This window comes from Salmo salar, chromosome ssa06 (genome assembly GCF_905237065.1).
Source record: "Salmo salar chromosome ssa06, Ssal_v3.1, whole genome shotgun sequence".
NCBI lineage: Eukaryota > Metazoa > Chordata > Actinopteri > Salmoniformes > Salmonidae > Salmo > Salmo salar.
In genome coordinates this window covers 36,508,550-36,534,917 of record NC_059447.1, presented here as the reverse complement: position 1 = coordinate 36,534,917, position 26,368 = coordinate 36,508,550, and the positions used below count along the sequence as shown (strand labels likewise).

Genomic DNA, 26,368 nt, shown 5'->3' with positions numbered 1-26,368 from the left:
TGAGTAGTTGCAAAGTACCTAAAAATAAGTAAGTAGTTGCTAATTATCTCAAATGCAAAAGCTGTCTGTGATAAGATTTGAACATGTAACCTCTGGGTTGCTAGACGTCACTCATCTACCACGTCATCCACCACGACCAACCAACCACTCTCCTTTCGTTTTTGCCTTAAGTAACCTAGTATCTTATGTAAGCATACCAAACATACAGTATTATTCTAATTTGACTGTCCCGTACTTACGTTTACTATGTTACGTCTAGTCCACGAGACCAGTCTGCCGTGGTGATGGTCTGCGGCACGCAGTGACAAGTTGAGTCCACTCAAAGATAGCCAGTCATGTAGCTTTAGTTTGTACTCGGTCTTCAAACACATTCAATGGCGAAGCGAACGACGGCATCGTGTCGTAATTATAGAATATATTTTTTTTATGGATCACATTACAACGTGTTTTGAGCGGTCGTGGTTTTTGGCGCGCGTTCTTTTGACATACCATTTTGGCAGAGCGCGCACCACTCTGAATGTGACACCTTGGATAGTTGACGGATTTGGGAAAATGCCTCATCAAAGTTTGTCATCGTTAAGAACTCAAACTTTACAATTAATATATTTAAGCTTTTGCAAAATTAACTTGGAATGAATGAAGAATGCATATCGTTTGGGAAATATTTTTGATTTTTCAAGCATATTTCATCTGTACATCAGGTAAGCCTTGAAGCCTGCGGTTATTAAATGGAATACATGAGATGAAGTGATGAGCTCAACTTCAGGGCTTGAACAAACCCCAGAATATTGTGACACATTTAAATGTATTTGGATAAGGAAATACACAATAGTCTTCTTTTGGTGATACAGTTGCTACTGTAAACCGTGCAATGTAGGGCACGGGTGTTGCAGCTGTCTACCAATAATTGTTTCAGTGTAGGTTTAAGCATGACAAGTCTTTAAAGGTCACTAAAGCAAATATTTACTCCACTTGCGCGTGAGTTGGCAACACAATTACTGTAATCGTTGATTATCTAGCCATTCTCGTGAATCTTAGTCATAATATTATATAATAGGCTATTTGTGTTTAGGATTATAGATTTGTTTTGTCCCGCCCCCAGTTTGGTACAAATGAGAGAACATTTTACAGAATCTCTTTGCGCCTGTCAAATTTGTAATGCTGAGATTAGATTTAACATTGGGCGTGTTCCACATACAGATGCTCTTTACATGTTGCATGGATATCATTATTACCCACATCTTACATCATCGCAAACACATAGAATATCTTGTCTGCATCCTAGGAGGCCTCTGTCCGAAAATAAGCTATGACAGAGACTAATATGTCAATAGATGGAACTTTTCAAGTATGTTTTATTTCTGTTCTTATTTACATCTGCCAGAAAGCAATAAATTATGTTCTTGCCCTCATGACCGCTGACATGATGTTTAGTGGGAAGAACATCTGACCATGGGGCTTGACCCCAAGATCCAGCATTGCAGAGGTCAAGTGATGTACCACAAAACCCTGGGCCTGGGATAGAGGCAGTAGAACACTCACATAAACAGTGTTTCAATATTCTCTCCCTTCGAGACTTGTCCTTTCGCACAGAGCCCATCTGCAAACCAGCGCCCTAGAAACCTCCGGAATGATCCCATTGCTGCCTGCCACCAATATAGCAAGAGAGTAAGAGAGAGGAAAACTGACAGGGGGCACGATCCTCAAATCCTTTGTGGTGCAGAGGCAGGTGCTCTACCACCTGTACCACAACAACTTGGCCTCAGGGCAATTCATAGGATTTGGGATCTAAATTTGTATGATATGTTATGTTATGAGTGGAATAGCTGTTGTACAATATCATACGAATTGGGGGACGTGTAGTATCACATGTCTTACCCGGCCGAACAATATCATACAAATTGTATGATGAAATGTATAATGCATCTTGGAGGACAAATGGGGCTGCAGGTAGCCTAGTGGTTAGAGCATTGGGCCAGTCACTGAAAGGTTGCTGGATTGAATCCCTGAGCTGACAATGTAAAAATCTGTCATTCTGCCCCTGAACAAGGCAGTTAACCCACTGTTCCCCAGTAGACCGTCATTGTTAATAAGAATTTGTTCTTAACTGAATTGCCTAGTTAAATAAAGGTAAAATAAATAAGTATTAGATGTCTTGCTCTGATTACAGGCTTCTTGTTCTTTTGTTAGCATTTGTGGTAAGGACAAAGGTTAGGAGATCTTACGTCGCATGTCAGTAAAATTTGAGGTTAGGGAAAGTGTTAGCTTAAATGCTACAGTTGTCCCCGACCCAACTCGAACACACAACCTTTGGTTGCTTTATTTGAATTATTTTTTTCAGATTTTTCAGGGGGTGCTGCAGTACCCTCAGCACCCCTAATCAAAATCAAATCACATTTTATTGGTCACATACACATGGTTAGCAGATGTTATTGTGAGTGTAGTGAAATGCTTGTGCACCCTACTTCCCTTGGCAATGCACCAACCTCCCTACTTTTCATTTCTGTCTTATTAACCAGACCATTATTCTATTTGTACCATAACGTAACATCTCCTATTAAATGGAGGTATCCACTTGAACATTCCAAACCGTACGTCTCTTTAATGTGGTCAGGCTGACCACAAAAGCCAGGGCCTCAATTCAGTTTTTATCTCTAATCTCTCTAATTGTCTCTTTAAAGGTAATATTAGACTTAAGAAGAAGTGAAAGTTAATAGTGTTCTAACAAGTGAGTTGATGATCATTTTCAGCGACATGTTAGTTACTGTGTTTTTGTTTTTTTCCTACTGCAGCACAGCTAATTTCACCAAAGATTCATGACGGTTGGTGGGCGTACAAAGATGCTGTCCAAGGGAGCTTTGTTCCAGGTAAGTATTTTAGATGTTGAACAAACACTGACATCACATGAACTCAAAGCCTTGGTGTCCCATGGCCCACTATTAAATACGGAGTTGGTCCAATCAGTTTTCCACATTGATTCAATGTCATCACATAGAATAATTTTTGTTGAAATGACATGGAAACATTGTTGATTCAACCAGTTCTTTTCCCAGTGGGTTGTTTTGTAACAGAAAGCCAGACCAAACAGTCCTCTCTGTTTTGGGAAGGGAACATTTGTTGTTAACCAGGAGGGTTCGCTTGTTACCAACGTTCTTGCTCTTCGGCAGTGTTATTGACATGGGCTGGCTGCTTCCTCCGCTCTCTGTCTCTGCAGCAGGAGCTTCAGGTTCACTACTGTTCTGACTGCAGGTCTTATGACATTTTTATCACAGCCCTCTCTCCATCTTCTTCCCTCCCTGTGTTTCTTTACTCCATAATCAAGGGGAGCACAGACATACAAGTATACAGAAGTAGAATGACAGCACAATAAATAAAATAGAGGTCTCAGACCTTTTCAATGAGGAAGGATGAATGACCAATATAACTGTGTAGTCTGGTAACATTTCAATAATACAACATTAAATATAATTATACATTCATACCATTTCTCATGTGGAAACATTGTTTGGAGAGCTCACAAACTGCGCAACACTTGTGATAAAGAACTTTTGGTTTATTGAATTGCATTTTATTTCATTGCACTTACCAGTTTACTGTTAATTTTCTTTTGAATGCTGACATTTTGAAGCCAGAACTTTGTATATATATTTGTAAATATCACTGGCATCTTTGAAACCCCAGTGCTGTGTAAATAAATACAACACTCATTTTCACCTCTACCTGCCTGCCTCTTGCTGAATATTTGTCCTTATGACTGCTAGAAGGCCCCTATTTTATACTGATACAGTGTAGCGGAGATAGGTTACAGTTTTCGCCCCAACCTGTCACTTTAAAAGCACTCAATGATCTGGGCGTCTCTGCATTTGAACTTTATGTTTATTTTGGTGTAGCGTGATAAGCAGAATTCAATATAATTCCAATGCAAGAACACCCCAAAATGTAGCCCCCTCACCGATTTCAACTGCCCCCTTTGTAAGGCGTGTATATGGGAGGTGAAGTCAAGTGCAGGAGAGCAGAGTATAATAAACAGGTGCACTGTAATACCGGTTACCATATGACAGCAACTAACACATACTAGTGCCAAAAACACGGTCTAAAACAAAAGTGCAGCGCCTGACAAATATCCACGTAACAATAAACAACCACTCACAAATACAACATGGGGAACAGAGGGTTAAATAATAAACAAGTGATTGGTAGAGTGAAGCCAGGTGTGATAAGACAAAGACAGAACAAATGGAAAATGAAAAGTGGATCGGCGGTGGCTAGAAGGCCGGTGACGACGACCGCCGGACGCCGCCCGAACAAGGAGAGGGACCGACTTCGGCGGAAGTCGTGACACCCATAGTCACTTTATCCTGGAGCCGGGCCTGCTCTGGAGGACAACATAATGATGTTTGTTTCCAACATTAGCGCTGTTTTCCTAAAAAAGTTCAATCCGCTTTGTGTTTTGTTTCCTTTGCCACGATACTAACGAGTATCGCGATACTGGTATCATCCCACCCCAATTGTCAATGTGGGCCTCAAGGAAGGGTGCAAATTTGAATGAGCCAGTGGGCTCCTATAAGAATATTTGAAACCAGCAGAAACTACTGCCTCGAGGGCCAGCACTGTCCTCAACTGCTCCATGTGTAACTCTGTCATTGGATTACCTTAGTTTCAACCTCTCTTCTCCTCTCCTTTAGGGCAGCAGGGCTAGGAGGAGAAAGGCCTATTTATTAGCTGTGACAGATAAGCACAGCAGGTGACACAGAGGCCTTTGGAAGTCTTTTGTAGAAGGTTGTGGGATGCTCCCTGACCTTTTACTTTATGCCTCCTGCTAGTGTATCAGCCCTTTCAGCCTCTCAGCCTAGCTGCAGGGAAGCTTCCTGTCTATCACCACAGAGACCTTTACACAGGAGAGGAGACATCCAAACACAGTCAACTGCAAGTGACAGTGACTCTGTGTATGTGCTGTGTGTCATATGGGTGGAAGCCAAGTTGGTGGGATGTTTTTGCTATTGTACATTCATTCACCTCAAGCCCTTTTTGATGAAAATGGGAAACTCTACAGCTAGAATGTACATTTGGCGCCATCCAATTAAATACTTTACTTTTTGAAATAGAAAGGAAATCGAATTGATCTAAACAGGCTCAAGAAGAGTGCAATTATGCCTTGGCCCATTAACTTTTTGATACAGATTTCAATTCAACTGAACCTTTTGTCAGAAACAAAGGTATCACCTTCCTTCTGTATATTCTTACAGGAGCATAACTCTGTATTATTATTTGTATGTGCTGCAGTCTTGGAAAGTAGGTCATCAAGTTAGTGATCACAGCCAGCTATCTCTCTCTCTCTCTCCCTCTCACACACACACATACACAGACGCCCTTGCAAAGACTCTAAGGGGCAAAAAAGAAGTGTGGAAGGAAGAAACAGAATCCCTCCCACGCAAAGAGTTATGAGGGAATTTAAATGGAATGGGAAGAGGCTAGAATAGAATTATGATTACTATGCTCTCAATAATCTTCTAATGGTATTAAAAGGCCATATTCACAGGACCCACACTTTACATTTTCGCTCTCACTCAGAGCTATAATAATGTTAAGCCCCTCTTCCTCCTTTTCCCACCCACCGACTAATGTGATGAACGTACATATGTTCTAGCATATTGCTGCTGTATTTCTACCTGCGGGTATGGCGGCCGGAGGATGAGCGGAAAGGTTTGGTATTGGAGTAACACTAGCTACACAATTGTCTTCAAAGCTAAAACATTATGTGAAGGTGCTAGATTATGGCTGACATTTAAGACTTTTAACAACCAAATCATTTATAGGCGAGCCAGCCAAGTATTTTACAGCTATGATAAAGGAAGATGCTCAATGGAAAGGTCAGAAAAGCAGTGGCTTATTCCTCCTTGCCATGTCAAAGTAAGATTTGATTTGTTTGAGGGCTGAGCAAAATAACCTCCTACATCAGATGGTGTTAAATCCTCTATGATGATAAGGTCTAGACCTAGGAATATTATCCTGTCAAACCAGAAGCTTGCTAGTAACCAGGTTTACATTCAACCTTTTCCATCGGTAGAGTTGAAAATGTCATGGAAACCCATCTAACCTGTATTTTCTTATTCAGTACATGGAAATGTAACCGCAAAAGTTATTTTTATGTGCATAACGTCATCACTCACAGACTTTTATCCTCAAACAAGTCCGTTACTTGATGGAAATATTTCTGGTAAGAAAATGTGTATGTTGTTTTTTTATACAGATTTTAGAATATTTGCATGAAAATCTGTCAACAACTGGATGGAAATCTAGCTAGTTGTTGTACATTGTCAAGCTACTCCTTTGGAATTGGTATTGCTACCTGCCCACCAATACCCAAAACACCCGCCTGCCTTTTAAATAAATTGTTCCATGGAATTACCCCTTGGCTTACGGCACCACTCTCTGATTGTCCCACACTCCATAGCCTATAGTTTTCAAGAGTCGGTTGTCTGAGTGAAAAGGTCTGCCGTGTCCTAGTATTTGGCAGACAATATTGCAGTTGCAACACAAAGTTATTTGAACTAATTGTAGTTCCATCTGTAGTTCTCTCACGTCCCAAGACATCTGCTCTCTGATGTTAACTGCATGATGGATCATCAGCTATTCCTCCACTGTAATTATATCCACAGGACCTGAGGAAGGCATTACCCTGGAGTCAGGAGTGTCTCTGCACAGTCCAGCAGGTTCAATAGACGGCAACCTGTCCCAATTTTGTCTTATTTGTTTACGCTGCTTCTAAAATTGGAAATGTAATCCCTATGATCTGAGGGGAGGATTTCCCTGGTCATTTTGATTTAAAATCAGAGTGAATTTTGTGAATTGTGATTGCTGTGAATTGGCCAGTCCTCAGTCCTAGTGGTCTCTCCAGACCCATTGACATTTAGGTTCTAATTTTGTTTGTTCTCTGTAACGTTATGTTTATATCCTGAGTATTTTGCTCTGGAAAAAAACCTCTAGACTTCAATTAGCTGCATTTCCCAACACGTGTTGTGAAGTCTCCCTAGAGGTAGTTGTACTGTAGGGTCTGGTTTTCAGCTCTTGGCTGGGACATACTGCATTGCACCTGCTACCTGATCCAATAATATACCTGTACTGGAATAGAGACCATGAGCACTAGGCAGCATGGGTAAAGGGGGTGAGTTCACACGTGAGGGTTTAGACATACTTATACTTTTCTAGCTGAGTTTTCTAATGGAAATTGTTGTCTTTCCTGCTCAGCCTCCGTAATGTCTAGGAGCACCTCTAAGCACCTTTCGCTGCCAAAACAATAACGTTTGTTTGAATCTGCCCTATGAAGCATTGTTAACAATGAATGCCTCGTCATTTATTTAGATGTTTTTATCGCTCTTCCTCCACCAAACCAACAAGCAATTAAAGTGGTTAACAAGTTAATGCAACAGGTAGATTGCCATGAGTTGAGTGTAATGCTATCTTATATTTCCTTTGAGCATGGTTCTCAGTTTGACATATGCTCTCTTTCCTCTGACTGTTGTGCTCACCAAATGTCACTGAGTGGGATTACAACATACTTACATCACTGTTTTAGGACACAAAGGCTTTTATATATGTCACATTACCTCATTTTTTGGCAAAAGTAACAATTGTTGCCAAATTACTGCCGTCGAAACTATCAACAACAGTGTCAATTTCTCCCTGGATCAATTGTTAAAACAATGATAGTTTAGTTAAAAATGCCTAGGCTTCATTTTGTGATCATTTTACTAAACATTGTGTTTTTTTTTAACACTATATTGAACCCACTACACATGCAGCTACAACTGGTAAACAATGTGGTGGCTCAGAAAGCAGGAAGATATGCAACATGATTTTTGCTGAAATTCAGAAATTCCAACATCATTCCAGATCCTCATCTACTGTATTTCATTATCATGCATTAAGAGTAGTTTGGCCAAGATCAGCATGTAATATAGGTCACTGATCAGCTTAGGGTGCCTAATCCATTGCTTATTTGCTAGTTTAAGCTGATTCACTAGCAGATTCACTAGCTGATTCATTAGCTGATTCTTAATTCTGAAATTGACTCCTAGTCATGATTTCCTCTTATTGTAGAAATATCTATAAGGGGTTGTGGCGCTGATCTGATAGTCCTTAACCACCATTGGGCTTTGCCCAGAAGGCATGCCCCTTGCCCATGAATTAAAAGCAATGAAAAAGTACTGGTTGTCCCAGGAGTCTCCGTCCAGCAGTCCAGATGAGTATCAGCCTCTAATCCCTGTGCTAAGGAAGAGAGTGTAAAAGTCCTGAACCCTCATCTGTTTCACAGCTGGGCGGCCCTCTCCACTCAAGCCGACCCACATGATGTAATCACGGCTGGGTGACATCACGCTTGTCAGAAAGGGGTAGTGATGGCACTCTTGAGGCCTGCCACATCTGTCACAGCTGCCCTGCTCCTGTGCCACTGCCAGGCTCTGAGCCACACTAAGAGGAGAGGAGGGGTTCTCCCCAGTCCCTTCTGTCATGTGCAAGTAACGAGGGAGGGATAACTAAGATTATTTCAGCTGATCTTAAATCAGATTCTGGAAGCATTTAAACTGATTCTGATATAGAGGGATTCTATCTAAATCCATAGTAGGATCTACATACATACATACATAATCAACTTTGGCATTACTCACGTGCCCTCCTCTCAAAATAGCTCTTCCTAGTACTGTACAATCATAATATGGAATGTTGTGCTGATGGCATACTCCATACTCTAACTGCTGCTGTTTCGGTTACAGTAAGGCAAGGACTTTAAAGGGATATCTTTACTTCGTTTCCTTACTCAGTGTTTCCTCCTCAGTGGTTCCTGTTAAAGTTTTGATAGTCCAAGTTCTGTTTAAGAACTTAGTCATCTCACACGTCAACGTGATATTAGACATCCACATGATAAAGGAAACTGAACTCACTGTGCTTGTTGTCCACAGTACCATCCTTCTGGGGGCTAGTGAATTCCGCCTGGAACCTGTGTGCCATGGGAAAGAGGCAGTCGCCGGTCAACGTTGAGACCAGTCACATGATCTTTGACCCCTTCCTCACCCCTCTACGTCTCAACACAGGCGGACGCAGCAAGGTAAGAAGATTGTGGAAGGCCTGATCTTGAACTCACTGATGACTCTTGAGCTTGTAGATCTGAAGGGCATCAGGACTTAAACTTCAGGAGACGTTGATCATCTGCAGGCTATTATTGGTATCCAGTTGTGTGTATTCATATTATATTTATAATGTGTAATGAGGACTAGTATGCTCAGCCATCATAAAAACAAGGTGTAGGTGGGACAAATTCTGTTTACAGAATAAACATTTATAGATTTATAGTATGAAGTAACATCAAATTTAAAAATCTTCTTTCAGAATTCTTTAGACTACACAGACATGTTGAATTTTCTAAATGCCACTAGCCACACCCCTGCTATCTGGCCCCATGGCTCTCCTTTAGTTGTACATCATGCTCTGCTTTCACAGTTGCCATCTGAATCTCTCCCATCCCGATCCCATCAAATGACCCATATAGCAGATAGTATTTATTGTAGGATTTCACTAACATTATCAAAGGGTGTTGGCAGGATGCCCCAAGCTCAAGCTGCAAGCTGGGGACAAGGGGGCATGGCCATTGTTCACCACAGGGCATAACGTCCACTAGGGAATAGGGGAAATCCCTAATCATGTAAAATGAGAACGACAACAGAATTACACACAGTACTGTAGTTCAAATGGGGACAATTTAACTATTACCGAGCCTATGTGATGCAATTACATTTTATTTATGTATCTTTTGGTTCCTTGCAGTGTTGTGTAAGAATGAAAATTGACTTACTGTAAGGTATGTGGTGGCCAATTTTCAGAGGACAAAAACCTTTGATTAAGACAGTCCACCTCCCCCACACCCCCTCCCCCAACATTTGGTTCCCATGAATCGTACTCTCATTTTGTTTGAATCAGAAAAATACCACAAGGAGCCAGGGAGGATTGGCAAAGAACGGTACATGTAAGAGAGAGTTAAATTGTCTTTGTAAGTCTTGTTTTATGATTAATGCTAGTGTGCATCTGCTGAGCGAGAGCGCGGAGAGCTGGGCCATCTGTGCTGGCGTGTGTCTGTGGGAGGACTGTGGGAGAGGGGACAAATGAAGTTAGTCAGGATGTTTTTACATTCGCCACAGCTCGTCTACTCGATACTCCCAGATACATATCCATCAACAGATGGACATGTTTACTCTCCCAGTTAACCGCCTCTTTTCTTGCAGCTATTTATTGAGATGTATACACTATTTTAGTTTTAAATATTGTCATGTGCCATTTACACACTACATACAGCACCACACACAAACAAACTCAGCTCACACACAAGTAGAATACATGTTATTCCTGATTAACATTGAGCTTGGATTTACAGCTTGATGAAAGGCGGTTGCTTGAAAAAGGTGGTTGTGTAAATTAATTTCCATCTTGTTATTAAGCACTTGGGATGTTAGACCTTGTGGAGGAGTCTTACTTTACCACAGAAAACTTCAGGTGGAGGGGATGCTGAGATTCTGAGGAAACTGTTTTGTAAAGACATTTAACTGTTAGAGAAAGTGTGAAATAGACTTGTTATGGTCAAAGATCAAACGATAAGATTCAGTTGCTGCACTCCAAAAACTGCACTTTTACAGAAGTGTATTTGTTCACTTCAATTGAATATTAGGGAAATATTTTCAACTTGTATGCTCAGGCGCGAATGAATAGCAATTTGCATTTTAGATACTTGATTAAGACAATTCATCCGAAGAAGCGATTTAGTGTGGCAATCTTTGTCATGAAAAAAGACAACATGAAACTGTGGTGATAAGCCTTTGCTTGATAAAGGGTTCTGTTCACAGCATCTTTGAATTGACTTCAACGTGTTGACATTTAGTAATGATTTGGATGCTGCGACAGTCAATTGCAGGACATTAGTCATTTCCTATCTCACTTGCTCCCATGATGTCCACAAAGCCATACTCACTCGCACACACTGTCACCAAATTCACTCATGAAGATGTAGTTTCTCATTAACTTACCCTAGTAAAGCTCAAACAGTTGCTCATAGAAAACATTTAGTAGGCAACAAGTTGGCATTTTGCAAAGCACCCATGAGGAAAACTGTCAGTCGGGAAATGTCGGTCCTTTGAAAATATTGGTGCAATTATACAGCATAACCTATTTCAAGTAATGTAATTCAGGGCTAGAATATCCTTATTTTTTTTGTTTATCCAGAAAATTGACAGCCTGCTATTATCATGAGACAAGTTTGAGATAAGATAAAAGTTACCTTAGTTCCTTTCGAAGGTTAAAGGACTTCAATGTCCTCAGTCTGTCACAGCTTCAATTATGTTCAAATCCCAGACTTTGAATCCTCAAGGAAGGGAGGGAGTACAAAGTGGTTTAGGAGTGACAGAGACTAAAGGATAAGTAAGGTGGGTGAGGTGAGTGTTGGGTCAAATAACAGGAGGATTCATCATTCTGACAGGCTTCACATAGAGTGTCACCACTTAAAGACATGCTCCGGAACTTTGGTGACTCATTCCTACATTGCGGTGCCTTTTGGATCTTTCTGTATTCTACCAGTTTGACTTTCAGAAAAACATATTGGTCAAGCTCAGGCACTTTTTTTTTGTTGGTGCATTTTCCAACCTGTTAGGTGCATAATCCTAACAGGGTGTAACCTAGCAGGGTGGACATTTGGAGCCTAAATTACCCATAGCTCTGTGAGTGAGCAAGATTGAGTTAGCATAAAGAGATTAAGGGTCTCACTGTTCAGTAAGAATAGGAGCAAGGCAAGTTTCATTCCATCAGCCATAGGGCTGCTGAACAGTGGGACATAGGACAGATGCAAGATGCTGAACAGTGGGACATAGGACAGATGCAAGATGCTGAACAGTGGGACATAGGACAGATGCAGGCCCAATACAGGGCTGGTCAGTAGGCCACAGATACTTTGAATATGTGGAAATGTAAATGTGTGATTTGTGTACTAACTTTCCAGTTTTTTGTACTGCATGTAGTATATTGTGTTGTGTATTTATATTCTGGTGTCACAGAATGAATTTCTATTTAAATGTACAATAAAGTATATCATATCGTAATGGTGAACACTTGAACAGGATTAAATAAAATTATAATAAATACAATAATCATGGAAGAAAGTTATTGAGAGAGAATTTAACTAGGACTATAAAATAATGAAAAAATATAGAAATTATACAAAAGTACTGAGAATCCTTTTAACAAAGATGTTTAGGGGCTGTCTGAGGTCCACACAACATTCAAACAGACACCATGAACAGGGAATTTAGAAAACACACTTTATTGGCAGAGATGTTTTAGCATATTTTGTCTTTCATGTTGCAAAATGATGGTTAACCAGCCAAAATGGGAGCTACTGGTGCGCTTCTTGTGCATGATTTTGTGAGGATTTCTGTGTACCTATTTCGCGTGTTGTAACCTTACTGTGTTGGTGGAGAAAGTAACATGCCTTCCATTATTTTATGGCTTATATTTCTCCTGGAAGTTGATGAGTAACACCCAGGGACACGGCAAAAACGCCTACATCCACACTAAAAAAAAATGTTCAAAGGAATTTTCTTTCAAGATCCATATGTTTGTGTTTTTAAGGTAAAGGATACCTGACCTTATATTTCAAGTCTTTTGGAATCCACATTTTAAACCAAATAAGAAGTGATATTTCCTGGGGACAGAAAATGCACCGCATAGTAGGAATTATTTTTTAAACCTACATCTTTGGGCTGGATGTGTCAATATGTAGTTCATAAACGCATAATCTATGAGCAGAATTACCGTCTTACCTTAATTATCCACGAAATCCATAGTTGAAAGCAACTGTTTTTCTGGAAGCTGTGCTGCACCATTTCCCCTACATTTGCCCCCTAAGCAATTTGAGTTCAACCAATGAGCTTCAGCCCCTCGCCATATGAGTGACAGCTAGCAAGATGCACTTGATGCCACACAGCAGAGCTAGAGCAATGACGTGGTGCACGTATCTGCAGTACATAATTTTCGGGGTCCTCTTTTGGCTCGTGAGTGCTACTTTCAGAACTACTGGCTAAATAATATACAAAAGTACTGAGAATCCCTTTAACAAAGATGTTTAGGGGCTGTCTGAGGTCCACACAACATTCAAACAGACACCATGAACAAGGAATTTAGAAAACACACTTTATTGGCTGAGACGTTTTAGCATATTTTGTCTTTCATGTTGCAAAATGATGGTTAACCAGCCAAAATGGGAGCTACTGGTGCGCTTCTCGTGCACGATTTTGTGAGGATTTCTGTGTACCTATTTTGCATATTGTAACCTTACTGTGTTGGCGGAACAAATAACATGCCTTCTGTTGCTTTACCACCCCAACTGCATTGAACTGCCAGGAACAGGCAGTGTTTCTGTCAATGTGTGTTTACTGGAGATTCTCTCTGCTGCTCGTGTTTAGCCAGAGACACAATTCTCTCCATTATACAACTATTGTGGATCTCATGCTGAGTGTGTGTGAAGTTCAGTAAAATCCCAACTTTGAAACAGAGCCAGCAGTGGCGGTTCTAGACCATTTCAACTGGGGGGGCCAAGCTGGGGCCAGTTGTACTGTTAGAGGGGCCAGTTACATTAGATGTTATTGTTGTCATATCGTTTTCTTCACTGCATTGCAGGCATTAGCAGGCAAAAGACCATGTTCATAATCATTAGTGTTCCGCGTTGCCACTGTCTAATAACGGATGTAAAAAAAGAACGATAGCAAAAATTTGTTATGTAAAAATAATTTCATACTCCACATTTAGGGGGGTCACAAGGGGGTCCAAAATTGTTGTCACAGGGGCACTGGCCCCCCGTCCCCCCCCCCCCCCCCGTCCCCCCAGAACCGCCCCTGAGAGCCAGTAGACGTGCCTCGTTGCATAGAATGAGTTTCCCCACAGAGAGGAGCTCACTTCAGCGTATAAAGGCCACAGTTAGAGGGCAGCAGGTAGCCTAGCGGTTAAGAGTGTGGGGCCAGTAACCGAAAAGTCACTGGTTAGAATCCCCGAGCCGACTAGGTGAAAAATCTGTTGCTGTGCCCTTGAGCAAGGCACTTACCCCTAATTGCTCCTGTAAGTTGCTCTGGATAAAAGCATCTGCTAAATGGTGTAAACGTAAAATGTGTATTTTTCAGGGGGGATTTAATAATCTAATCAAAGCTAGTCTAACTTCTCTTCTCAAAACATGGTGGAAAACCAAAACTACCTCCCGTTCTCACTGTTTTGAGGGCAGTCACTGCAATTTACTTTTCATTTATATAATAATGGGAGAGTCTTGCGTTCTGCATAAAAGTGAGTTATGACATGTACAGTGCCTTCAGAAAGTATTCACACCCCTTGAGTTTTTCCACATTTTGTTCTGTTACATCCTGAATTTAAAATTGTTTACATTTAGATTTTTTATGTCACTGGCCTACACACAATACCCCATAATGTCAAAGTGGAATTATGTTTTTAGACATTTTTATAAATTAAGTAAAAATGAAACGCTGAAATGTCTTGAGTCAATGAGTATTCAACCCCTTTGTTATGGCTAGCCTAAATAAATTCAGGAGTAAGAATTGGCTTAACATGTCACATAATTAGTTGCATGGACTCACTCTATGGGAAATAAGTGTTTAACTTTATATTTGAATGGCTACTTCATCTCTGTACCCCACACATAAAATTATCTCTAAGGTCCCTCAGTCGAGCAGTAAATTTCAAACACAGATTCAACCACAAAGATCAGGGAGGTTTTCCAATGCCTCGGAAAAAAGGGCACCTATTGGTAAATGGGTAAAAAAAATTAAAAAAGCAGACATTGAATATCCCTTTGAGCATGCTGAAGTTATTAATTACATTTTGGATGGTGTATCAATATACCCAGTCTTTACAAAGATGCAAGCATCCTTCCTAACTCAGTTGACGGAGAGGAAGGAAACTGCTCAGGGATTTCACCATGACTTTAAAACAGTTACAGAGTTTAATGGCTGTGATAAGAGAAAACTAAGGATGGATCCACACCATTGTAGTTAATCCACAATACTAACCTAATTGACAGAGTGAAAAGAAGGAAGCCTGTACAGAATAAAAAATATTCCAAAACATGCACCCTGTTTGCAACAAGGCACTAAAGTAATACCGCAAAGCAATTTTTTTGCCTGAATACAAAGTGTTATGTTTGGGGCAAATCCAATACAACACATTACTGAGTACCATTCTCCATATGTTCAAGCATAGTGATGGCTGCATCATATTATGGGTATGCTTGTAATCGTTAAGGACTGGGGAGTTTTTCAGGATAAAAAAATTAACAGAATGGAGCTAAGCACAGGCAAAATCCTAGAGGAAAACCTGGTTCAGTCTAATTTCTACCAGACACTGTAGGATTTCTTTTTTTACAAATGTTACACATTTTTCATCTACTTTGACATAGTATTTTGGGTTGATCATTGACAAAAAAAGGACAATTAAATCCATTTGAATCCCACTTAGTAATACAACAAAATGTGGAAAGTCAAGGGGTGTGAATACTTTCTGAAGGCACTGCAGAACCTATCTCTCAAGCCTGAGGGACAGTCCACTGTACAGCAGAGGGGAAAAGTTTTACCTAACCTGATACAAAACAAATTTCAAATTATAATCAAATGTCCCCAAATGTAAGCCCTCAACATTTGGACTCAATTCACTGAAGCAGAACAGCAATTAGTCCCAAGCCTTTTTAACTCAATGAAGCGTGGGGGGATTTTTGCTCATGGTAAGCAGCTTTTATGGGCTGTTTGGGAATGCTTAAAGCGGACAGCAAAATCGCTAAATCCGTCAACAGGAGTGTTATTGTGTCAGATCCTTCTCTAGCATGACTTTACGTCCAAATACATTGCATTCAAGGTAGCTAGAGCATTGTGCGTTGTCATAATCAATGATCATTGTGAATCTGAATGGAATTGAGATTAATCTGCAGAATTTCTGCCTGTTAGGTAGGCCTAGTCTGTGGTGTCAGTGAGACAGCACAGAATGGAGAGCATTTGAAAGATGCTACTCTTAATAAATTGAAGTTATGTGAAGAGATTTAATTTAGTTGGATTGAGTGACCATGTGACCATACCCTGCCAGTATAAAAGCACTGATTTAGAGTATAGTCGGTCGCTATACAAGATGAATACAGGAACTGAAAAACTTTAAACATCTGCTGCTATAAAAAAAAAAACATTACCCTGTGAAAAACTGTAATATGACCTAAAATATGTCTGCAACTATTTTAAAATATATATATACAGTACCAGTCAAAAATGTGGACACACTTACTCATTCAAGGTACTCATTCTGTACCTTAAATGCACTGTTAAGTGGGTACTCAAAATGTTCTTATTATATCTTTGTCTATCAGATTTTATGGCACCACTGTTATCAGAAGGATTTTGAAGGCTGTTCAGGGAACAATAGGTGGATTTAGTGAAAACATATTTTTATGACAAAGCAAGCCAGCTACATTATCACATCCCAAAGGGCCTCATCACATTTGTTTGCTTACTAGACAGTAGAGATTATATCATCCCCAAAACAGAACCTACAACTCCGAACCCATATTGCCATCTTCTCATGCACAAAGTATTGGCCCCAGTACCAGCTCAGTGCCAGCTCAGTGCCAGCTGAGTGCTTCTTTTGCCTAGTAATTAGAATAGGTGTCAGTGGAAGATTTGGTATAATACATAACACTGTTGAGGAATTGAATTAATGTTCAGCTCTCACCATTTTGCTCATTTGATTACATGCATTATGCACTAAGAGGGAGTAGAATGGGCCCCTGTTTAAAGGGCTATTAAAAAAAACATGTCAAGTGAAATATATTGCTTTTCCAACTTCATTTAACCATCGGCAGTATTTGTTGTGTATATTTTTCTGTATTTTTTCTATATTTTTGTCTCTGAATAAATGAACTAAGTGGATCACCCTATGATAAATGACTCCATCAAGATCTACACGGGCATAACACTGAACTCCCTCCCTTCACTTTTTCTCCTTACCTCCCTCTCGTTTCATTATAAGTCTTGATGTTATCCTAGTTTTATATGAAAGAATGGAACAAAGCTTTGAAGGTCTTCCTTTACCTGTTGGGCATTTCGATGTGTCACTTCAAACAACGTGAGAGTTGGTTTCTCAGTTTATTATTCATTTCACCTGCTTCCTTAATGATATGAGATTTGGAAGATGATTTTCTCATTTTTTAATTTTAATCCACCTTTTAAAAATCTCATCCCAAAGGATTATTCTGTGACTATGAGCCTGAAGAATATTATAATTTTACGTTGCAGTAATGGGAAAGTGCAATTTCTTTTTCTACCCATAATGGAAATGATAAATAATTACACTGAACAAAAAGAGATACTGTGGTGAGACCGTTCATCTGCCGCCATCACCTCATGTTTCAGCATGATAATGCACAGCCCCATGTTGCAAGGATCTGTACACAATTCCTGGAAGCTGAAAATGTCCCAGTTCTTCCATGACCAGCATACTCACCAGACATATCACCCATTGAGCATGTTTGGGATGCTCTGGATCGACATGTACGACAGCGTGTTCCAGTTCCAGCCAATATCCAGAAACTTCACACAGTCATTGAAGAGGAGTGGGACAACATTTCACATGCCACAATCAACAGCCTGATCAACTCTATGCGAAGGAGATGTGTCGTTCATGAGGCAAATGGTGGTCACACCAAATACTGACTGGTTTTCTGATACACAACCCTACCTATTTTTAAGGTATTTGTGACCAACAGATGCATATCTGTATTTGCAGTCATGTGAAATCCATAGATTAGGGCCTAATATTTTTTTTAATATATTTAAATTGACTGATTTTCCTTATATGAACTGTAACTCAGTAAAATCTTAGAAATTGTTGCATGTTGCGTTTATATTTTTGTTCAGTGTATTAAATTAGTTATCTCCATTTCCTCTTCTGTAGAGGTCTCTCAGGTGAGAAACTTGCCCCCCTTCTCTTTTACCACACATCCACCACACCTCACTTGACTCCTTTCTGTGCAGATGGGAGGCACCATGTACAACACAGGGCGCCACGTGTCGCTGCGGCCAGACAAGGCTCACCTGGTGAACATCTCCGGTGGGCCTCTGGGTTACAGTCACCGGCTGGAGGAGATCCGCCTGCACTTCGGCAGCGAGGACGGCCAGGGCTCGGAGCACCTGCTCAATGGACAATCCTTCCCTGCAGAGGTGAGAGGGAACGAGCCAATGAGCCGAGAGGGATTATCTTTATCTTTGTTGTGTCTATAAACAATCCAATCCACTGAAAGTTGCTTTCATTAGACTAAGAGCTCAATTCAATCAAACTTGCATTACAGTTAAGGCTTCACTGCTTTACACAGCCCTACCGAGGCTGGTTTGTGTGGAAGATTTCCTCAAACGGATAATGATAAAATATGCTGAGCTACCTCTATCACTCAGTCCACTAATCACATTTACAGGGCCTTTGAAGGGTGGGGTAGAAGAGCATCAGCAATCTGCATCCTAACAATGTAATTGAAGGCTGGATCGACAAATGGCAGTGGGTTTTTACAGTGGAGGAGGGCGATATTATAATGACAAGAAAGTAAAAGCAGTACACTTATCGGGTGACAAACTGAGTTTGTCTGTCTCGATTTAAATTAGATTTAGCAAACACTTTCCAGTCCTTAATCCCTATTTTTAAGTGAGGAAGATATCTTGCCAAAAGTAAGCAGCTGCCCAGATAATTAGAGCTGAATCCCGTTCTAAATTCAAACTCTACTGAGCAGATAAGTGTCAAAGTAAAACATTCCTGAATTTCTTGAGTTTATCTTCGAGTGGGGGTTGGATGGATAAGATTAGTTTAATCTGACATAATGCTTTCATGTGCAAGACAAATTCACATTTCTGTCTCACATGGTCTAACACCAGGAAATGAAGGAGTCACTGTTTGTTTTGTCTTTATCTCGCCTCACTTACAGGTGCAACTTATACACTACAACCAGGAACTCTATGCCAACTACAGTGAGGCAGCCAAGAGCCCCAATGGTGTAGCAATTGTGTCTATATTCATAAAGGTCAGTTTGTGCTTGATGCAGACAATCTCCTTCTCTGTGGTGTTCTATTGTAGTGACAGTGGTCTTTATATTCAGACTCCCATGGGACTGTGCTGCGGATGCTGAATATTTTATGTTCTTTTAAATCTCTTCCCTCTCAGATATCCGAGTCTCCAAATGTATTCCTGAATCGCATGCTGAACAGAGACACCATCACGAGAATAACATACAAACGTAAGCACCCTCAGGCATTTAAGATGTGTGGGTTTATGCACACACATTGTCAAATCTACAGTAGTCACAGATAGAATAGTAGTCAGTTCCATTTCTGGATCCGTCATAAAAAAGAATATCTAGCAACTGAATTAATTTGGCTAATTGGAAGGTTGCCAGAGATTGACTTAATCAGAGATTGAGTGATATTCATTCCAACTTCTGAATTAATTAGCAACATTACAAATGTGATCCTCCTGGTTCAATAGATAAGATGTGTAACAATAGAAACCGCCCCCAACCCTGAGAGATGTTTGAGTCATCTCCTGTTTCTAACCGACAGAAATAACTCTGTGGCACTTTCAGAATGTCGAAACTTGGCATTCCTTTAAAGACACAATGATGTAACATTGCTATAGTTAGTATTAACAGCCTCTACCCAAACTCTCTTTTCTTTCAGTTTTATGCTTTTCATTAAGTCTGGTTAATTTAATTTTAAATCCTTTTTCATTCATTTCATTAAATTAAACAAATTACATTAAATAAATCACTAATCATCCTTTTATTTGTATCCCATTACTATAATAATTTGATGTTATACTGTATTACAAGTCCCTGCTGACCGGGGAGGTACTATCATTCGTCAAAACAGATGCAGTCACCCCCTTACTGAAGAAACCCAACCTTGACCTCTTATCCAACTACAGGCCCATCTCCAACCTCTTCCTATCAAAAGTACTGGAAAAAGTGATTGCAAACCAGCTTCAATCCCATCCGTCTTCCAATTAGCTGAACAAGGTTTTCCAGTGAGGTTTCCAGTCCTTGCACAGCACCGAAACAGCTATGGTGAAAGTTACCAATGACCTACTGATGGCTGCAGAATGTGGATCACCTAGCCTCCCACTTCTTTTAGATCTCAGTGCTCTTTTGACACTGCTGACCACAACATCCTCCTGCGGCATCACAGAGAGCACACTGCAGTCTCTGGAACTGCTCTGAACTGGTTCTCCTCTTACCTCTCCAATAGGAAGCAATACATCCCGATTGGAGAGTCCAGATCGGTGGAGTCTACAGTCACATGCGGTTTCCCACAGGGGTCCGTTTTGCGTCCTATTCTGTTCCTAATCTACATGCTCCCTCTCAGCCAAATCCTCAGAGTCTATAACATCAACTTCCACTGCTGCGCTGACGATACCCAAGTATATATTTACATCATTCCAGACACCATCTCAGCCCTAGCAAAACTTGGCAGCTGCCTAGATGACATCAGGGCATGGATGAAAGAGAACTTCCTCCGGCTGAACAGCAGCAAGACTGAGGCTATGCTTATTGGGACACACAAGCAGGTCACCAGTGCTGGAAACATCTGCCCTACTAGTGACGGTCAAGTCATCCATCTGTCCTCTGTCATCTCTAACCTGGAAGTTAAGTTTGATCCTTCTCTGTCATTTGATGCCCATATAAAACATATCTGAAAAACATAATTTTTCCATCTAAGAAACATTGCCCGGCTCAAACCATCACTCTCCCAGCCAGATGCAGAGAAACTCGTCCACGCCTTCATCTTCTCCCAGATCGACTATGGCAATGCTCTGTTCGGGGACCTTTCAACCAAATCACTTCAGAGGCTACAACTTCTCCAGAAGACTCCTGCCAGGACCAAGAAGTCAGCCCACATCACCCCCATCCTTGCTGAACTCCACTGGGTACCGGTCAACTATAATATTGACTTTAAAATCCCCCTCCTAGTGTTTAAAGCCTCGAATGGATTGAGTCCCACCTACATCACCGATATCATTTATATCAATGAGCCACCTCGCACTCTCCACTCCAGGAACTCACCACTGCTTCAGGTCCCCAAGACACGTCTCCGTACTATGGGGGACCGAGCCTTCTGCTCCTTTGCCCCTCGCCTATGGAATGCTCTCCCTGACCATTTGAGAGCCGCTCCATCAATAAGAGATTTTAAAACGGGTCTTTAAACACATTTCTACAGACTGTCTTTCTTATGTCCTAATCTGAAAAATCATTTTAGCAACTAGCCTACTATTGCTATTTCCTGCCTTGATTTGTTTTTATTGTAGTATTTATTTTATTATCATTATTTTTTGCCTGTGTAGAGCTTTGAGATAACACTGTAATGAAAAGCGCTATACAAATGAAATGTGTTATTATTATTCTGTAATACAGTGTATAAAGTGTTGAGGATGGTACAGTATGAATCGGATTACCTCTGTTTTGGTCCACCTCCAGATGACGCATTCTTACTCATGGGGCTCAACATAGCAGATCTATATCCAGACACTACACGTTTTATAACATACGATGGCTCCATGACTATCCCGCCCTGCTTCGAGACAGCCACCTGGATCCTCATGAACAAACCTGTGTACGTCACACAGATGCAGGTAACTCACCCTCGATCATAGACTCAATAATAACATTAACTCATGTTTGCCAGAAGTTACTTAATAGTTGGCCGTATTTGAAACTGTAGATTCTTTACCATAAACCTTATCTGTCCAACTTTCTCTCACTCCGTCTCTTTAGATGCATTCTCTGCGACTGCTAAGTCAGAATGAGCCATATAAGATATTCCTCAGTATGAGTGACAACACGCGGCCCGCCCAGCCTCTCCTACAGCGCTGTATCCGCACCAACATCAACTTCAGCAAGCAGGGCCGGGACTGCCCCAACAACCGTGCCCTGAGGCCCCAGTATCGAGGTGTGTCTGAACGCATGTGTTTAGGATCTTTATTCAATCAACACGGTTACTTGAAACTTTCCGGTAAAATTCAGGTATTGGTAAAAACAGACTGTGAGAAAGAAGTTTGTCATAGTAATATAAACTGCACATACTGCATTCTGAAACCGGTTTGTGTTTTTAGAAATTCAATATATTCAATAGTTCGCTCCTACAGACAGTGGCATCAAGGCATTCAGTTAAAGTCCGATTAAACATTAGAATGGGCAAATCCAGTGACCCAAGCGACTGAGCGTGGTATGATCGTCGGTACCAGGTGCGTCGGTTTCAGTATCTCAGAAACATCCGGCCTCCTGGGCTTTTCACGCATGATAGTGTCTAGGGTTTACCGAGAATGGTGCGACAAACAAAAAACATCCAGTCAGCTGCAGTCCTGTGGGCGAAAATAGCTTGTTGATGAGAGATCGAAGGATAATGGCAAGATTCGTGCAAGCTAACAGGCTCAGTCTTCTATAGTTCTGAGATGTCTATAGAGAAATGCCTCGTCCCTCAAAATGAACAGTTTCTTTGTAGGTTCTAAGTCTCAAGCATTGCCTTTGTGTTTCCAGTTCAAGCAGTTCATGCTAACCTCCACATCTCTTTGTTCTCTTTCCAGTAAACCAGTGGCTTCTGAAGTAGGAAAAAGATGAACATGCTGTACAATACAACAGGATAAAAACTAAATATGGGATCCTGATTCTCAAGACTTTATTTGAATGTGGAAATACTACATTATCAGCAGAGAGGCTGTTTTTTGAATATGTTTGAGATTGCAAAGTAAGACAAGGAAAGATTGAAAAGTGTAACTTTTAAGGCTGCACAAATGTAATTCTTTTACAGAGCTTATGGAAATGGACTGTAAGGAAATTCAGCAGGCTCCGCCATTTACTGACCTCTGCAGTGGAGACAATGAGGACCTCTTTTATGACATCATCATCATCATCAGATTCACTTGAGTACCCAAAGATCCCAAAGGACCAACACTTCTTGAAATGAGCTAAATGTAATCACAGATACAACCATAACGTGTTTTGATACCAACAGCATTCCATCAGATCTAACAACAAGCTAAGAATCGGAATATGATAAGAGGGTGCTTCTGGTGATGAAAGCTTCTACATAACCATGTCACAAGCAAAAGGTGTACTGAATAAATTTCACAAATGCAGAAACATTTCCTGACCATGTGACCTAACCAGGAAAAACTCTGGACCACAGTAAAACACCAGGGCACAAGATGTTCCTGTTCAGGCCACATAGTCAGGAAACACTCCTAGCCATAGACTTGGTAGATCCAGTATTTTATACTGTATTTGCTCAACTTTTCTAGCCATTTTCGGCCATTTGCCTTTTCTCTGTTTAATTGTTTACAATTTCATTCACTCTGTTTATTTCAATGATAGCAGCCCAATTACCATGTTTCAGAGAATTATCTATGATAAAATAACACTTTACATAAGGCCTATATAGTATATGCTGTTTAAGAATTGTATATTGTCTAGCACTGAATAGAGCATGGGACGTGATTTGTCTGCAAATTCTTTAAGCAGTCACAAGGCATTCCTTATCAATTATTTATCCTCATTTTCGATTCAGAGCTGTGTATGGCGTTAGAGGCAATGTGGGTTTGTGTGTGTGTGTGCGCGCATGTGTACATGACTGTATATGTGTGTGTGTGTGCGCTCTCTCCTGGGAATTGTATTTCTCATTAAATAGGGTAAATCTCCTTGTTTTGTGTCAACGAAACAAATACAATTGTATTTGTCACATGCGTCAAATACAACAACAGGTCTAGAGTGATATGCTTACTAACAATTTCTTTCCCACCATGCAGAGTAAAACAAGAAGATAAAAACACAAGAGAAATAACATACAAGAATTAAGCTAAATACAGGAAGTACCAATATACCATATCAATGTGCAGGGGTACGAGGTAGTTGAGGTAAGTATATACAGTGCCTTCAGAAAATATTCACACCCCTTGACAAAGTAATATGAATTGAATTGTAATTTTAGGGAAACGATCGAAACCAAAATAGTCTAATGTCAAAATGGAAGAAAAATGTTCATTTTTATTTTTAATTAAATGGAAAATAAAACACAAAGTATTCAACCCCTTGAGTCAATACATGTTAGAATCAGCTTTGGCAGCGATTAAAGCTGTGTGTCTTTCTGGGTAACTCTCTAAGAGCTTTGCACACCTGGATTGTACAATATTTGCCCATTATTATTTTTACAATTCTTCAAGCTCTGGTTATTGGTCTTTGCTAGACAGCCATTTTCAAGTCTTGCCATAGATTCTTTTGCCAATTTAAGTCAACTTTAACTAGGACACTCAGGAACATTCGATGTCATCTTGGTAAGCAACTCCAGTGTATAATTGGCCTAGTGTTTAGGTTATTGTGCGGCTGAAAGGTGAATTTGTCTCCCAGTGTCTGTTGGAAAGCTTAGCTATATTCTGTTTATTTTAATTTTAAAAACTCCTTAGTCCTTGCCAATGACAACCATACCCTCAACATGATGCAGCCAACTTCATGCTTGAAAATAGAGATTGTTAGTCAGTGATGCTTTGTATTCAGGACAAAAAGTTAATTTCTTTGCCACATTTTTCTTGCATTATTACTTTAGTGCCTTATTGCAAACAGGATGCATGTTTTGGAATACGTGTATTCTGTACAGGCTTCCTTTCTTTTAACTCTGTAATTTAGGGAAGCATTGAGGAGTAACTACAATATTGTTGATACATCCTCAGTTTTCTCCTATCACAGCCATTAAACTCTGTTTTAAAATCCCCATTGGCCTCATGGTGAATTCCCTGAGCGGTTTCCTTCCTCTCCGGAAACTGAGTTGGGAAGGACGCCAGTATCTTTGTAGTGACTGGGTGTATTAATACACTATCAAAACTGTAATTAATAACTTCACCATGCTCAAAGGGATATTCAGTGTCTGCTTTTTTATCCATTTACCAATAGGTGCCCTTCTTTGTGAGGTATTGTAAAACCTACATGATCTTTGTGGTTGAATCTGTGCTTGAAATTCACTGCTCGACTGGGGGACCCAGATAATTGTATGTGTGGGTTACAGAGATGAAGTAGTCATTTAAAAAATCATGTTAAACACTATTATAGCAAACCGAGTCCATGCGACTTATTATGTGACTTGTTAAGCACATTTGTACTCCTGAACTTATTTAGGCTAGCCATAACAAAGGGGTTGAATACTGATATTGAAGCGACTTCAGCTTTTCATTTTTTCTTAATTTGTAAAAATGTATAAAAACAATTCCACTTTTACATTATGGGGTATTGTGTGTATATCAGGGGGTGTGAATACTTTCTGAATGCACTGTACATGTAGGCAGGGTTAAAGTCACTAGGCTTCAGGATAGATAATAATAAGAGTAAAAAAACAAAGTAGCAGCAGCGTATATGATGAGTGTACACTCTTAGAAAAAAAGGGTTACAAAGGGGTTATTTGCGGAGGGATAGGGTTCTACCAAGAACCGTTCTGATCTGAAGAACCCTATTTGGAAGATTAGGGTTCTTTTGTAAGGCAAAGGGTTCTACCTAGAACCTTTAACATCCTGAGAACCGTTTTGGGAAGAAAGGGTTATTTGACGATTCTTTGGAAGGCAAGAAGGGTTCTACATAAAACCATACATAATATTTCCCAGTATGCTCTATTGCAGGGAGATTAAGAATAGTTTGTTTTACTGTATTACCTGTGTTTTTGCATGTACATTGATTGGTTGATTAATTTCATGCTACACAAAGATAAATAACATACAGTTTTCTGAAATAATCCAATCTGTTAGTAATTGGATTTATTGCACCCGTTACTGAGATGGCTGTTCCAGTTTAGATGATTGAGATAGTCTCAGTATTCAATCTTCCATAACCTGACAGTCATTCTGAATGCAGGTTGTGGGTGATTTAACAATTCCACTTGTTGGATATACTAAGTGGCTGGATTCCAATAGGAATTACACATCACTTTGCAAGCCAGCATAATGTGACTTGCAGACCTGATGTGACCTGTAACCAGGAGTTTCCTAACACCACTGTTGGGGTATAACTAGGCCCTCAAAGAAAGGCCTTGTGATATGTAATGTATTATCATAGATCATTTGATTTTAAAGGCTAATAAGGTTAGTGGAATTGTTTATTGAGGGTTCTAGGTAGAACGGGTTTCTTTGAAGAACCCTATGTGGACAAACTGAAGAACTCTATATTTTTCTACTTCGCACCTTTTTTTCTGAGTGTATGTGTACATGTGTGAAAGTGTGTGTTTGTGTG

General features: G+C 40.2%; 1 protein-coding gene across 1 annotated transcript; it reads left to right on the top strand.

The window, feature by feature from the left end:
- Positions 1 to 263: 263 nt before the first annotated feature.
- Positions 264 to 24,945, top strand: LOC106607188 (carbonic anhydrase-related protein 10). Its single transcript, XM_014203883.2, has 9 exons — positions 264 to 701; positions 2,793 to 2,867; positions 8,958 to 9,103; positions 18,105 to 18,290; positions 19,043 to 19,138; positions 19,279 to 19,351; positions 21,584 to 21,738; positions 21,881 to 22,055; positions 22,690 to 24,945. Exons 1-9 carry the CDS (start codon positions 644 to 646, stop codon positions 22,710 to 22,712), a joined length of 987 nt encoding a protein of 328 aa, XP_014059358.1. The 5' UTR covers positions 264 to 643; the 3' UTR covers positions 22,713 to 24,945.
- Positions 24,946 to 26,368: the final 1,423 nt, after the last annotated feature.

Excerpts from the sequence above, each read along its gene's own strand:
- LOC106607188 (XM_014203883.2), top strand. The coding sequence starts at position 644 with ATGCATATCGTTTGGGAAATATTTTTGATTTTTCAAGCATATTTCATC. Across the intron at positions 18,291-19,042 it reads GACAATCCTTCCCTGCAGAG|GTGCAACTTATACACTACAA; the intron begins GTGAGAGGGAAC and ends CCTCACTTACAG. Across the intron at positions 19,352-21,583 it reads CACGAGAATAACATACAAAC|ATGACGCATTCTTACTCATG; the intron begins GTAAGCACCCTC and ends GTCCACCTCCAG.